This window comes from Lathyrus oleraceus, chromosome 7 (assembly GCF_024323335.1).
Source record: "Lathyrus oleraceus cultivar Zhongwan6 chromosome 7, CAAS_Psat_ZW6_1.0, whole genome shotgun sequence".
Classification (NCBI taxonomy): domain Eukaryota; kingdom Viridiplantae; phylum Streptophyta; class Magnoliopsida; order Fabales; family Fabaceae; genus Lathyrus; species Lathyrus oleraceus.
Window position 1 is genome coordinate 419,760,773 of NC_066585.1, and position 12,360 is coordinate 419,773,132.

Below are 12,360 nucleotides of genomic sequence, written 5' to 3' on the forward strand. Positions count from 1 at the left end.
AAACCTCGGATCTCTGTCCGACACAATACACAGAGGAACACCATGCAACTTTACAATTACTCGGATGTAAATCTCTGCCAACTTCGCAATTGGGTAAGTGATGTTAATAGGTATGAAGTGAGCCGACTTCGTGAGCCTATCAACGATCACCCAAATCGAATCATTCCCTCTTAAAGTAGCAGGCAGCCCCGTTACAAAGTCCATAGAAATGCTATCCCATTTCCATTCTGGAACTTCCAACGGTTGCATCAACCCAGCAGGCTTCTGATGCTCAATCTTCGACTTCTGACAAGTTAAGCACGCATACACAAAACGAGCCACATCTTCTTTCATTCCGGGCCACCAAAATATTTTCTTTAAATCCTGATACATTTTAGTAGCTCCTGGATGAATACTCAAACTGCTTCTATGACCCTCTTCTAGAATGCTTCTTTTCAAAATCGCATCATCAGGAATACAAATTCTTTCCCCTAATTTCAACACACCTCTCGCATCAATCTTAAAGTCACTCTTCTCTGATTGACCACAACGATTGAGGATATCTACTAATTTCACATCCAATTTCTGTGCCTCTCGGATACTATCCATAAAATCATTATTAATCTTTAGCATTCCTAGCATTACACTCTGCGGGGTTACTTCGCAAACCAAACTCATATCACGAAATTGCTCAATTAATTCCAACTCCTTAATCATCATTGCCGACACATGCAAGGTCTTTCTACTTAAAGCATCGGCCACAACATTTGCTTTTCCTGGATGATAATTTAAACCGAAATCATAATCCTTAAGCAATTCTAACCACCTACGTTGTCTCATGTTCAGCTCTTTCTGATCAAATAGATACTTTAAACTTTTATGATCGCTGAAAACTTCAAATCTGGAACCATAAAGGTAATGCCTCCAGATTTTTAGCACAAACACCACAGCAGCAAGTCCAAGATCATGCGTAGGATAGTTCTTTTCATGAATTCTTAACTGTCGCGATGCATAAGCAATTACTTTATTATTTTGCATGAGCACACCTCCTAAACTCATCAATGAAGCATCACAGTAAATTATAAACGGTTCCTCCGGATTTGGCAAAGTCAAAACCGGCGCCGACGTCAATCTCCTTTTTAATTCATTAAAACTCTCTTCGCACTGAACATCCCACACGAAAGCTTTACCTTTACAAGTTAATTTAGTTAACGGAAATGCTAACTTAGAAAATCCTTCGATAAACCTTCTATAATATCCAGCTAATCCCAAAAAGCTTCTAATCTCGGTAGCCGACTTAGGAGTCTCCCATTGCAATACAGCTTCTACCTTGGAAGGATCTACAGCAATACCTTTTCCTGAAATTACATGGCCGAGAAAACTGACTTCTCTTAACCAAAACTCACACTTGGACAGCTTCGCATACAATTTCTTATCTTTCAAAACATCCAACACTAATCTCAAATGTTCCTTGTGCTCTTCTTCGGACTTAGAGTAAATCAAAATATCATCAATAAATACTACCACAAAATGGTCCAGATAAGTATGGAAAATACGATTCATGTATTCCATAAATACTCCCGGCGCATTAGTCACACCGAAAGGCATCACAGAATACTCATAATGTCCATACCGAGTTCTGAACGCTGTCTTCTGGATGTCTTCATCTTTCACTTTGATCTGATGATAGCCCGATCTCAAATCAATTTTACTGAACACACAGGCACCCACTAATTGATCCATCAAATCATCTATTCTCGGTAGTGGATACTTATTCTTGATCGTTACTTTATTCAATTGTCTATAATCAATACAAAGCCTCATACTACCATCTTTCTTCTTTACTAGCAACACTGGAGCTCCCCACGGTGACACACTTGGTCTTATAAACTTCTTCTCAAGTAAGTCTTCCAATTGCTTCTTTAATTCATACAATTCAGATGCCGACATTCTATACGGTGCCATCGAAACAGGCCTAGTACCAGGTACCAGATCAATAGTAAATTTAACTTCCCTTTCTGGCGGCACACTAGGAATTTCATCAGGAAAAACTTCAGGGAATTATTTCACCACTAACAGTTCCTCAATCTTAGCTTTACTCTCAACCGACAACGTCGCCATCAAAGAAAACATCTGAGCTCCCTCTTTCATCAATTTTCGCAATTCTCTGAAAGGTAATAAGTCAACTCCTTCCTCTTCAGGAGTGGAAAACCTCACCGACTTATGATGACAATTTATATGAACATAATTATACTCTAACCAGTTCATACCAAGAATTACATCCATGCCATCCAACGGCAAACATACTAAATCAACATAGAAATCTTTATCGAAGATCGACAAAGGACATTTTAAACATACCAAAGAAGTAGTTATTGATCCCTTAGCTGGGGTCTCAACAATCAATTCACCATCCAAAGCGGATAATTTTAAACCCAGTCTTCGAGCACAGTTAGCAGAAATAAAACAGTGTGTAGCACCGGTATCAATAATAGTAATTAAAGGAGTACCATTTATGAAACATGTACCTCGGATAAGTCTGTCCTCACTGGAGGTTTGAGTTCCGGTCAATGCGAACACCTTTCCAGTTTGAGATTTCTTTGGCTTCTGACACTGACTTCCAATATGCCCTTCTTCACCACAATTAAAACAAATCATTTCCTTGTGCTTGCAATCAGCTATTGCATGGCCAGTCTTACCACAGCGAAAACACCTCTTTACTTCAGCAGTGCATACATTACTCTTATGACCAGCCTGACCACATTTGAAGCAAACTATACCAGCAGGAGCACCTCCCCTACTAGTCCTCTGAGCCGGAGCAGCTCCTTGTTTCCCTTTTCCCACTGGAGCGTCATACGGCTTGCCACGGTTTTGATGTTGCTTGCCCCTGCGGTCACTGACAATCTTGTAATGAGCATTATTGTCTTCTTCAAATATCCTGCAGCTATCAACCAATTCAGTAAAAATGCGTATCTTCTGATACCCAACAGCCTTCTTAATTTCAGAGCGCAGTCCGTTTTCAAACTTGATGCACTTTGAAAATTCAGCACCAGCACCAGTGTAATGAGGATAAAATTTGGACAACTCCACAAATTTTGCAGCATAATCAGTGACAGACATGTTTCCTTGCTTCAGCTCAAGGAACTCAATTTCTTTCTTACCACGGACATCTTCCGGATAATACTTCCTCATGAATTCCCTACGGAATACATCCCAAGTAATGACTTCACCTGCCACGGTCAACCTCTCGTGAGTCTCTAGCCACCAGTCATCAGCTTCGACTGCTAGCATGTGAGTACCATACCGAACCTTCTGAGCTGGAGTGGAATCCATAACACGGAAGATTCTCTCGATCTCTTTCAACCATCCCAAGGCTGCATCTGGATCATGCTTCCCTTTAAACACCGGCGGATTCTCTCTTTGAAAAGTCGCCAAGCTACGTGAGCCAGCATCTCCACCAGCATTTGGCAAGTTCTGCACAGCTTGTGCCATCGCTTGCATTGCGGCAGCCATTGCAGCATCATTCCTTCCAGCCATTTCAACTTATCACTACAACACAACTTAAAAGTTAGATTAGTAACAATACCCAATTGTTAGACAGTAACGACACGACAACTGGTCGGACAGACCGACCTGCTCTGATACCACTAATGTAACACCCCATTTTCTACCCACGAGTTATAACAACAAAATCAGAGTCGTAAAATTTTCTATAAATGGAATATTACATGTTCAACTTTAAACAATTCCCACTTTAAGGAATCATAACAATATGTAACACTTTTCTTAATTCGACAAAATAATGTCATTCACTCCAATAATTCAACTTCATAAAATCTTACGCAGCGGATTCATAAAAATTTCTTATCATCTTTAAGCCACATAAATACGACTTAACTTAAAGAGTAAACAACTATAATCCTTCAAACAATTTAAATTTTAGTAACAATTAAAAGATCCACAAAGCAGGCACGCGACAATCCCCCCGAGTGCTACGTATCAGAGCGACTGACCACTGACCCGACTAACGGTAACCGGCTACTTCTCAGGATTACCTGCACGTTGTCACATAAGGACAACATTCAACAGAAGGGGTGAGTTACTATAATTATAACCAGTATATGAAAAACAATACAGTAATTAAGAATCGTACACAAACACCACTTCTCAATTAAATTAAATACCCATACAATGAAACAACAAAAATGCAACTCTAATGAGACTCGACTCGTCATGCATGTGGTACCATTCGGAGTAAAACTCCCAACTTAAAATTTGCCGATTTAACGAGGCATCAAGGCTTAAGCCTTCAACTTTCAACTTTTGCCAATCCAGGCCAACGTGGTGTGAGCAAAGCTCCGACTTAATGCATATGAATTTACATGACATACACGACTTTAAAATTTCGACAACATAATAATAATAGCAACACAACAATGTTTTCAACATCATCAACTTATAATCAACTTTGGCTCACCAAGCTTACAACTCAGTATCTTTAACAACTTTCCGTACACGGAATAACTTAACAACTCAGTCATACTGGTATCGACATTCATAACATAAACCCAACAAAATTACTCATCAAAATTAACTATAATATTATCCGACTCACCCCGACGAACTTCAGTAAATTCTGAGCAATTCGATTTTTTTTCACTTTTCCAACAGTGTTAACCGGTTAACGCCCTGGGTTAACCGGTTAACGCAACACAGAACACGCTTTCTGGCAAAACTCAACAGTGTTAACCGGTTAACGCCCTGGGTTAACCGGTTAACGCAAGCAGAACAGCAATTTTCACAACTCACAACAGCGTTAACCGGTTAACACCCTGGGTTAACCGGTTAACGCAAGACAGAAAGCTGTTCCTGCGCTAACACAAAGCAGAATGCAGAATTCTCCGCATTTTCCGCCGTTGGAGGACTTTCGGACCTCCGATTCCGATTCCGTAAAAAGCTATACGTTCGGAAATCACTACCCATCCAACTACAGATTCAATTACAGCTTTTACATAGTTTATTCCTCACAATTTTTCAACACTCATCATCCCAATTAGGGTCAATTCGACGGTTTATCACTACCCATTACATGTTAACCCATAATACCCATTAAACGACGATAAACCCCCTTACCTTATTATTTTGGATCGAAGGTTGCTCTAAGAATCGGATTCCGGAAGTTTTCTTCTCCTTCCCTCTCGTTCGTACGACAGTTCTCAATTTCCTCTTCTGCTAACTTCTCTCCACTACTGTTTCTTTTTTTTTTCTTTTTTTTCTATCCCTTCTTTTATTTTCTCTTTACCAAATTAACTAAATATCCTAATCTCTAATGGCCTAATATAACACCTCTCATTTTACTAAATAGCACACAATGATAAGCCCACTTACTCAAATAACACCACAATTATATTATTATTTCTTATAATAATTTCTACGACTTTCGACTAATTTCCGACTAACCACAATAATTACGTAAATATAAAAAAAAATAACAAATAATTATTTTTGGGCGTTACATCTTAACTCTTCTACACAAGATATATGCAACATATACTATTTTATCTTTTGGTACCCAGATTCTCTTTCGGATGAACTTCCTGATGTGGTAGCCATGAGTGCAACATTTTCCTATTCCTCTTTAGAGTCTGACTCTGAGGCGTCATATTTAGACTCATCCCAGGTTTCCATGAGCCCCTTCTTAGTTTTAAAGGAGTTTTTATTGAATCCTTCTTTTCTGGAACTATCTTTCTTGAACTTTGGACATTCATTTTTGTAGTGTCCTGGTTCTTTACATTCATAGCATGTTACCTCTTTATTTGATATGCTTCTGGAAGTTGACTCTGAACGATCTCCCTTCTGTCTGGATCTTTTGAAGTTGTTATTCCTTTTTCTCCAGAGTTGTTTGACTCTTCTGGATAAAAGAGATAACTATTTTTCATCATCAGAATCATCTTTTTCAGAATCATCGTTGTCTTCTTCTTCAACTTGAAAGGCTTTGTTACTTTCTGGCTTTCGTCTTTCTGATCTGGACTTCATGGCCACTTATTTTCTTTTCTTTTGAGTTTCATCTTCCTATAGCTCTACCTCATGACTTCTGAGGGTGCTGATGATTTCTTCCAGGCTTATGTTGTTCAGATCCATGGATAACTTTAAGGAAGTAACCATAGGTCCCCATTTCTTTGGCAGACATCTGATAATCTTTTTGACATGATCTGCAGTTGTGTATCCTTTGTCCAGAACCTTGAGTCCTTCAACTAAAATTTGGAATCTAGAAAACATTACCTCTATAGCTTCATCATCCTCCATTCTGAAGGCTTCATATTTTTAGATTAAGGCCAGAGCCTTAGTCTCTTTGACTTGATTATTGCCTTCGTGAGTCATCTTTAGGGAATCAAATATTTCTTTAGTTGTTTCCCTGTTGGTGATCTTTTCGTATTCATTGTAGGATATTGCATTCAACATAATCATTTTGGCTTTGTGGTGATTCTTGAAGTCACGCTTCTGATCATCACTCATTTTATTTCTTGCAATGACGATACTAGGAGCAGATACAGGTGGTTCATAACCCTTTGTAACAATGTCCCATATGTCAGCGTCATAGCCTAGGAAGAAGCTTTCGATTATGTCCTTCCAATAATCAAATTTCTCTCCATAGAATACTGGAGGTCTAGCATTGTAGCTTTCTTTTTCATTGGTGTTGGCCATGATGTTTTTCTCACACTAGATCTCTCTACACTCTTAAGTGTTTGATTTAAAAATCAATAACAAAGTCGAAGCTCTGATACCAATTGAAGGTAGAGAAAAACAAGAAGGGGGGTGAATTATTTTCACTGACAATAAAAACTTTTGGAAACGCCACACACACAAAGATCAAAACAAGAAACACAGAAGTTTATCATGGTTCGCTTGAAATTCAAATCTACTCCAGTCCACCCGGCCAAGGTGATTTTGCCTTCAATAAGGACTTATTCCAATAATCTAGAAATATTACAACAAACGTCTAAGAGTACAACGACCTATTAGTCCTCTCAAGTCTACAGACTTCACAAGTCACTTGAGGAAAGTTACAAAAACTGTTTTAAGATTAAAAGAAAATGTTTAGTGCTTCTAGACAAGCAATATGAACACGGCAAGAATAGTGACCAAAAATCACACTTAGAGCAACAACTCCAGTGATAACAAAAAACAAGAATTTAGTGTATGACTAGATTTTGATGTTCAAAATTCTTGATCTAATCTGTTGGGCGTGAATCAGAGTGCGCAGAATTCAAATTCTTCTCTTAGATCTTGTATTCTTAAGATAGTTGTATGTTGTGTTTTCTTCAGAAGTTCTTGACTGATCTCTAATTAGACGTTCTTCTGATGTAAGGATCATTAGAGTATTCATATATGGGATCCTTCAGATGTAGAGTTTCACAGTCTTCAGATGACACATGTTGTGGACATCATTGTCTTCAGTGTCAGAGTGAATACCTTTAACTTTAAGTCAGTTGTTCTGGGCTTTTGTGACGTCAGATGTTGTTTCATCAGATTCATTTTCGTTAGAGTCCTACACACTTAGAGAATTTCAAAATAAATTTTAGAACCAAAATCTTTTTCTAACATAATTATGATACCAAAATGTATTTTTCGTTAGGGTACCAAAATGTTTCATCATTTGTTATCATCAAAACTTAGAGATAAATTGTAGAACCAAAATCTTGTTCTAACATAATTATGATACAATTTTATTTGCAAAATAAAAGAAAACACATATCAATTTTAACCATCCAGTAAACAAACTAACTATTCTAAGGACTTTATTAAACAAACATAATAAAGAAAAAGCCTTTTATTATTAATAAATAATTCGATACAAGTACCCAAAGTATTGGCCTCTAGGGCTTACACCAACAATCTCCCACTAGCACTAGAGCCAATCAGGCATACCCCTAATACCCATAGATCTAGTATGGCCATCATGCTTCTAATGTGCAAGAGGCTTTGTTAGTGCGTCAACAATATTGTCAAGTGTAAGTACTCTGCATATTTTCACATCTCCTCTATATATTATCTCTCGAATGAGGTGATAACGCCTAAGTATGTGTTTGGATCGTTGGTGAGATCTAGGCTCTTTAACTTGTGCAATAGCACCATTGTTATCATAATAGAGATCAATGGGATCCAAAATGCTAGGAACTATGCCAAGTTCACTAATGAACTTTTTTATCCAAACAACTTCCTTTGCTGTACTTGAGGCAGCAATATACCCGGCCTTGTTTGTAGAATCAACAATTGTATCTTGCTTTGAGCTTTTCCACCTCGCAGCTCCACCGTTTAAGCAAAACACATAACCAAATTGGAATCTAAAGTCATCCTTATCTATCTGGAAGCGAGCATCGGTGTATCCAATTACAGCAAACTCTTTCAGACCTTCATATATCAAGAATGAGTCCTTAGTCCTTCTGAAATACTTAAGGATATTCTTGACAGCTATCCAATGATCATCATCGGGATCGAATTGGTACCTACTTGTTGCACTCAAAGCATAAGAGACATCTGGTCGAGTACATAACATGGCATACATGTTAGATCCTATTGCATATGCATGTGGAATCTTATTCATGTGATCCCTTTCTTCCTTAGTTGAAGGGGATTGTGTTTTTGATAGACACAAGTTATGTTGCATAGGTATGAATCTTTTCTTGGAATCATGCATAGTAAAGCGTCTCAACACTTCGTCTATGTATGTACTCGGACTTAGGGCAAGCAGTTTTTGTGATCTATCTCTATAGATCCTAATTCCTAATATATAGGCTATTTCACCTAGGTCCTTCATAGAAAAGCATTTTCCCAACCAAGTATTTAGTTGTTGCAGGGTAGGGACATCGTTTCCAATGAGTAATATGTCATCTACATATAATACCATGAAGACGATCATGCTCCCACTAACCTTCTTGTAGACACAAGGCTCATCTTAATTCTTGATGAATCCATATTGTTTTACTGTTTCATCAAAACAAAGATTCCAGCTTCTGGAAACTTGCTTCAATCCATATATTGGTCTTTATAACTTGCATATCTTTTGGGATTCTTCTAGTATGTCAAATCCTCCAGGCTGTGTCATGTACACATCCTCAAGAAGATCACCATTAAAGAAAGAAGTTTTGACATCCATCTTCCATATTTCATAATCATGATATGCAGCGATAGCGAGTAAAATCCTAACAAATTTAAGCATTGCCACGAGTGAAAAGGTTTCATCATAGTCAACCCCATGAATTTGTTTATATCTTTTTGCAACCAATCTTGCCTTATAGGTATATACCTTACCATCCATGTCAGTCTTTATTTTTTGAAGACCCACTTGCATCCTATAGGGTTAACTCCTATAGGGGGGTTCTACCAAGGTCTAAACCTGGTTTGTGTACATGGAGTCCATTTTAGATTTCATGGCTTCTATCCACTTCTCAGACTCAGGACTAGTTATGGCCTCTTGGTAGGTCACAGACTCATCTTGATCCATAAGTAATACATCACCTTTGATATATTTCCAGATATTCCATGTTCTCTGATGTATACCCATAGTTTATTTCTCTTATCTGATGAATTTTCAGATATGGATTTTTTTTCGTTCTGATGTACTTCCATAGCTTGTTTGTTATCTGATTTATTTTCAAATATTCTTGTTATTTTCTAATGCATTTCTAGAATCTTTTCTTTTACTTTCTGATGAATTTTATGATATGTCTTTTTGTTCTGACATATTTGTAGAACCCATTTTTGGTATCTGATGTATTTCCAAGTATTCCTTTGTAATTCTGATGCATTTCCATATTTTTGTTTCTTTTATTGTCCCATGCATTTCTGGACTGTTTCTTTTATTCTGATGCATTACCAGAACCTTATGTCCTTCTCTATCCGAGGTATTTACGGATGTGTTCTTTTCATTCTGATGTATTTCCAGAATTTGTTTCTTTTATCCAATGTATTATCGAATGTGTCTATCATTCTAATATATTTCCAAAATTTGTTTATTTTATCCGATGTATTTCCAAATGTGTCTATCACTCTAATGTATTTCCATAATTGTTTTCTTTTATCTGATGTGTTGCCTGATGTGTCTATCATTCTCATGTATTTCAAGAACTTTTTTCTTTTATCCGATGTATTGATGAATGTGTCTATCATTCTGATGTATTTCCAGAATTTGTTTCTTTTATCCGATATATTATCAGATGTGTCTATCATTGTGATGTATTTCTAGAATTTGTTTCTTTTATCCGATGTGTTGTTAGATGTGTCTATCATTCTAATGTATTTTTCGTATTTGTTTCTTTTATCCAATGTATTGTTGGATGTGTCTATCATTCTGATGTATTTCCAGAATTTGTTTGTTTTATCTGATGTATTATCAGATGTGTCTATCATTCTGATGTATTTCTAGAATTTGTTTCTTTAATCTGATGTGTTGTGAGATGTGTCTATCATTCTAATGTATTTTCAGAATTTGTTTCTTTCGTCTGATGTACTGTTGGATGTGTTTATCATTCTGATGTATTTCTAAAATTTGTTTCTTTTATCCTATGTATTGCCTGATGTGTCTATCATTCTCATGAATTTCCAGAATTTGTTTCATTCATCCGATGTATTTCCATATGTATCTATCATTCTGATGTATTTCCAGAATTTGTTTATTTTATCCAATGTACATTCTGATGTATTTCCAGAGTTTGTTTCTTTTATCTAATGTGTTATTGGATGTATCTATCATTATCATGTATTCCAAATTATACCCTTTGGTACTTTCTGTGAGAATTCATAACTAACCATTTTTCTCAACATACCCTTGTTTTCCTCAGTGACTTATTTCACCTTACTTCATTTAATCCTCAACACACCTCATTTGAAATACATTTCAATAATCCCAAAAGACTTTGTTGCATATTTCATATCCCCAGTAAGAAAAACATCTTCCATAAACTCATAACATAACATCTCATGGAATTTCATTTTATCAAGGGACAAAATTTGGTTCCTTTAGTATTTAACTATCTTCCACCATGATCATACAAAAAGTGGCTTTCTTCGTATTCTCTGGTCAAAGATGTTTAAATTGTGGCAGCAGTCATGCCCCAATTTTGTCCCTAAATAAATAAATTGATGCATTCACATGGAATTTGCATCATTTGCATATAATGGCATGCATTTCTTCAACATAATGCTTATAAAGTCTATAAGAATAAAATTTCAGTTTTATAGACAGATGATTGAATCGATCTTCAAATGCGCATAAAATTAGCAGGTGAAAGTTTTCAAGATCGAGCTTGCAGCTGTTTGTTTTATTGATTTACGGTTCACGTAGTTTAACCCGACATGCTCGTTTAATGTTTTCGATCAGCCTGAGCCTTTTCAACCAGACATTTTTTACTACAATATTTGATATGCATCTGTCTCTTTTCGGTAACTATATTTCATGTAGATTATTTTAGTGCATTCATTTTATTTTTTCGCGCATTTTTGCTCCCATTTTTAATTCCTTTTATTTTTGTTTCTTTTTTTGTCAAAATCTTGAGAAAAAATAAATAGAGACAAGAGTATAGTCATTTTATTTTGATTTGTCTTTATTAAAAAAAATATTTAATTTAATTTTCAACTCATTTTTGTCATCCAATAATACATAGAAGGTATTATTGGCATTAATGTAACAATGAAACCCTAGACTCATACTACATATACTTAACATGTTGTTGCTAGTGAGGGAAAGAAAACTCATAAAACAAAAACTCACACCAGCAATGCGTAGTTCTCTCACAATTCCAATGAAAATAAAAAAGTTTTTAAAAAAAAGATGAAGCTCAAACACAAATCAGAGATCCCTTTCATTTGCGATGACTTACTTATGTGTTAGCAACTTGTGATTCAATTTGTGTTGACATGCAATGATTCAATTTTTGTTACATTTAAATTGAATTTAAATTCTGCGTTTAGTAGCTTTGCATCGCACGTCTTCATGTTATGTGTTATCAATTCACGTCATCGTGTTGTGATATCTTGATACACACACACTTCGGTTTTGTTTACTTTTTCAATTCAATTGGATGATTCAATGTTCTAGTTATTTTTGTATATGACTCTATCCTCTTATTCTGTTGTGTGTTATGTGCAATTCGCATTTTGATTTGTTTGTCGCGTTATGTTACGCCATCGCCCTAGTGCTCGTGTCATCACGCTAGAATTTGTGCCCCTCGCGATGCACTTCACAACCTTGCGTTACAATTCACTCTTCATTATTCTTCAACCATTTTCAAAAATCATTTTCAAAACCATTTTCATAATTCATTTGCAATGCAAGTTGAAACACCTAATCCAATACCAAGCTCTTTTCTCAAATAAAATAAA

General features: G+C 36.2%; 1 protein-coding gene across 1 annotated transcript; it reads right to left on the reverse strand.

The window, feature by feature from the left end:
- Positions 1-2,187: 2,187 nt before the first annotated feature.
- On the reverse strand, positions 2,188-3,516 carry LOC127106326 (uncharacterized; the record flags this gene model as incomplete). Its single annotated transcript, XM_051043635.1, has 1 exon — positions 2,188-3,516. A coding segment is annotated over exon 1 (1,329 nt), but the record flags the coding sequence as incomplete, so codon positions are not given.
- Positions 3,517-12,360: the final 8,844 nt, after the last annotated feature.